The following is a 1,590-nucleotide window of genomic DNA, read 5'->3' as shown; positions in this document are numbered from 1 at the left end:
AGTCTTCTGACTTACATGCCGTCAGTGTAGTAAAATTCATTACTCCAGTGTGGGTTGTACCTAAACAGTTGCTAGAATCAATTGTAAACTGATAAGCATTGCCTTCCTCAAGACCAGTCAAGACTATGTATATCATTATAGGTTTATCAACAGAACTAGAACTCATCCTAGTCCCTGAAACTTTCTGTGTTGCCTGAAATTGCTGTCGAGTATAGCTGATACTGTAATTTTCATTTGCATAAGAAGTTTTTGGTATTATAAAGGATATATTAGCGTTTGTTGTTCCAGGAATAGTTGTTACAGATGTAGCAGCAAAGGGTAGAATAGTACCTGCAATTAGAGTAGAAAAAATAAATCTACAAAATAAAAACACATTATTTATATCAAAAAAGTTTTATAATTTTAACACTTTTGTAAATATAGCATCATATTTTACACAATTTCTAATTTAACTTACAGTCAACATTCAATGTAAAGGCATCACTAGCCTCTTGAGAATCATAAGTAGCAGTGCTAGGATCATTGGTATTATTAAAACCAGTTACATTAAACTCAGCCAAACATGTATACATTCCAGCATCTTCAAACCTCACTGGATCCAGTATTAGAGTATAGTTAGTAACTGAACCAGTATCATCTCTTGTGATACTGTATGGTCTATTTAAATTAGAGAGCATTTCCATATCAGCATCATTCATTTTAAAGAAAGTAATCAATGGTGTTACTACTAATCTCTCAACTGTTGTTATGGTACATGTTATAGTTAGACTCTGACCAACTTCAACTGAACCAACTGATGAGAAATTTACTGTCATTGAAGGAAGACCTGGTAAGAAATAGAGTAAAGGGATGATAAAAAAGAGACAAAAGATAAGTAATGTGAAGGAGAATGATGAATGATGAAGTGCAGTTTTCATTACATTATAACTTACTTTCAACAGTAACAGGGAGGGTAGTATCAGTAGGTTGACTTGATGCTATTAAAGAGTTACCAGAATTGATGATCATTTGACAGGTATATGTTCCTCCATCATTATTAAGACCAGTATCAATAGGTTGAAACAATAGCATGCTTACAAGACTGTTATCAGTTGGAGGTATCACTTGACGTCTTGCTTCATTAATTGGTATTACATTACCACTAGGATCAGTCCATACTACACTAGCAGTTACTGGTGTATCCACTATTGTAGTGTTCACTGTAGCTGTACAGGTTAGTACGTAACTTGTACTCTCATATATTGGACCAGTTGGAGGATCAGCAACTATTGATACACTGGGAGGAGGTACTATGTAAGGAGAATAAAGCGCTTTAAATAATAAAAAAAATAATTAAATCTAACTTTGAACAGTTAAATCTCTGTTAGTACGATCTACAGTGCCTAATACTATAATTGTTGCTTGACAGTAATATTGTCTAGCATCAGTTGTCTTCACTGGATCAAATGTAAGTACACTAGTGAATATATTTCCAATTCTGACAACAGGTACTAGTGTAGCATCATTGTTTTCACTGGTCACATCTTGAGATGCTTCTAAATCATAAGTCCATCTGACATTAGTAAGATTTTCAACAAAATTAGGAGGTAC

The 1,590-nt window shown here is 33.7% G+C and overlaps 1 protein-coding gene across 1 annotated transcript; it reads right to left on the bottom strand.

The window, feature by feature from the left end:
* Positions 1–15: 15 nt before the first annotated feature.
* Positions 16–1,535, bottom strand: LOC109592530 (uncharacterized protein PB18E9.04c-like; the record flags this gene model as incomplete). The annotated part of the gene is made up of 4 exons (XM_020007959.1): positions 16–330; positions 458–826; positions 933–1,289; positions 1,344–1,535. Coding segments are annotated over 4 exons (1,233 nt in total), but the record flags the coding sequence as incomplete, so codon positions are not given.
* Between the last annotated feature and the right edge of the window lie 55 nt (positions 1,536–1,590).

Source organism: Amphimedon queenslandica, unplaced genomic scaffold, assembly GCF_000090795.2.
Source record: "Amphimedon queenslandica unplaced genomic scaffold, v1.1 AMPQUscaffold_4867_Cont23157, whole genome shotgun sequence".
NCBI lineage: Eukaryota > Metazoa > Porifera > Demospongiae > Haplosclerida > Niphatidae > Amphimedon > Amphimedon queenslandica.
The sequence above is the reverse complement of the archived record's forward strand: the minus strand, read 5'-3'. Positions and strand labels throughout refer to the sequence as shown.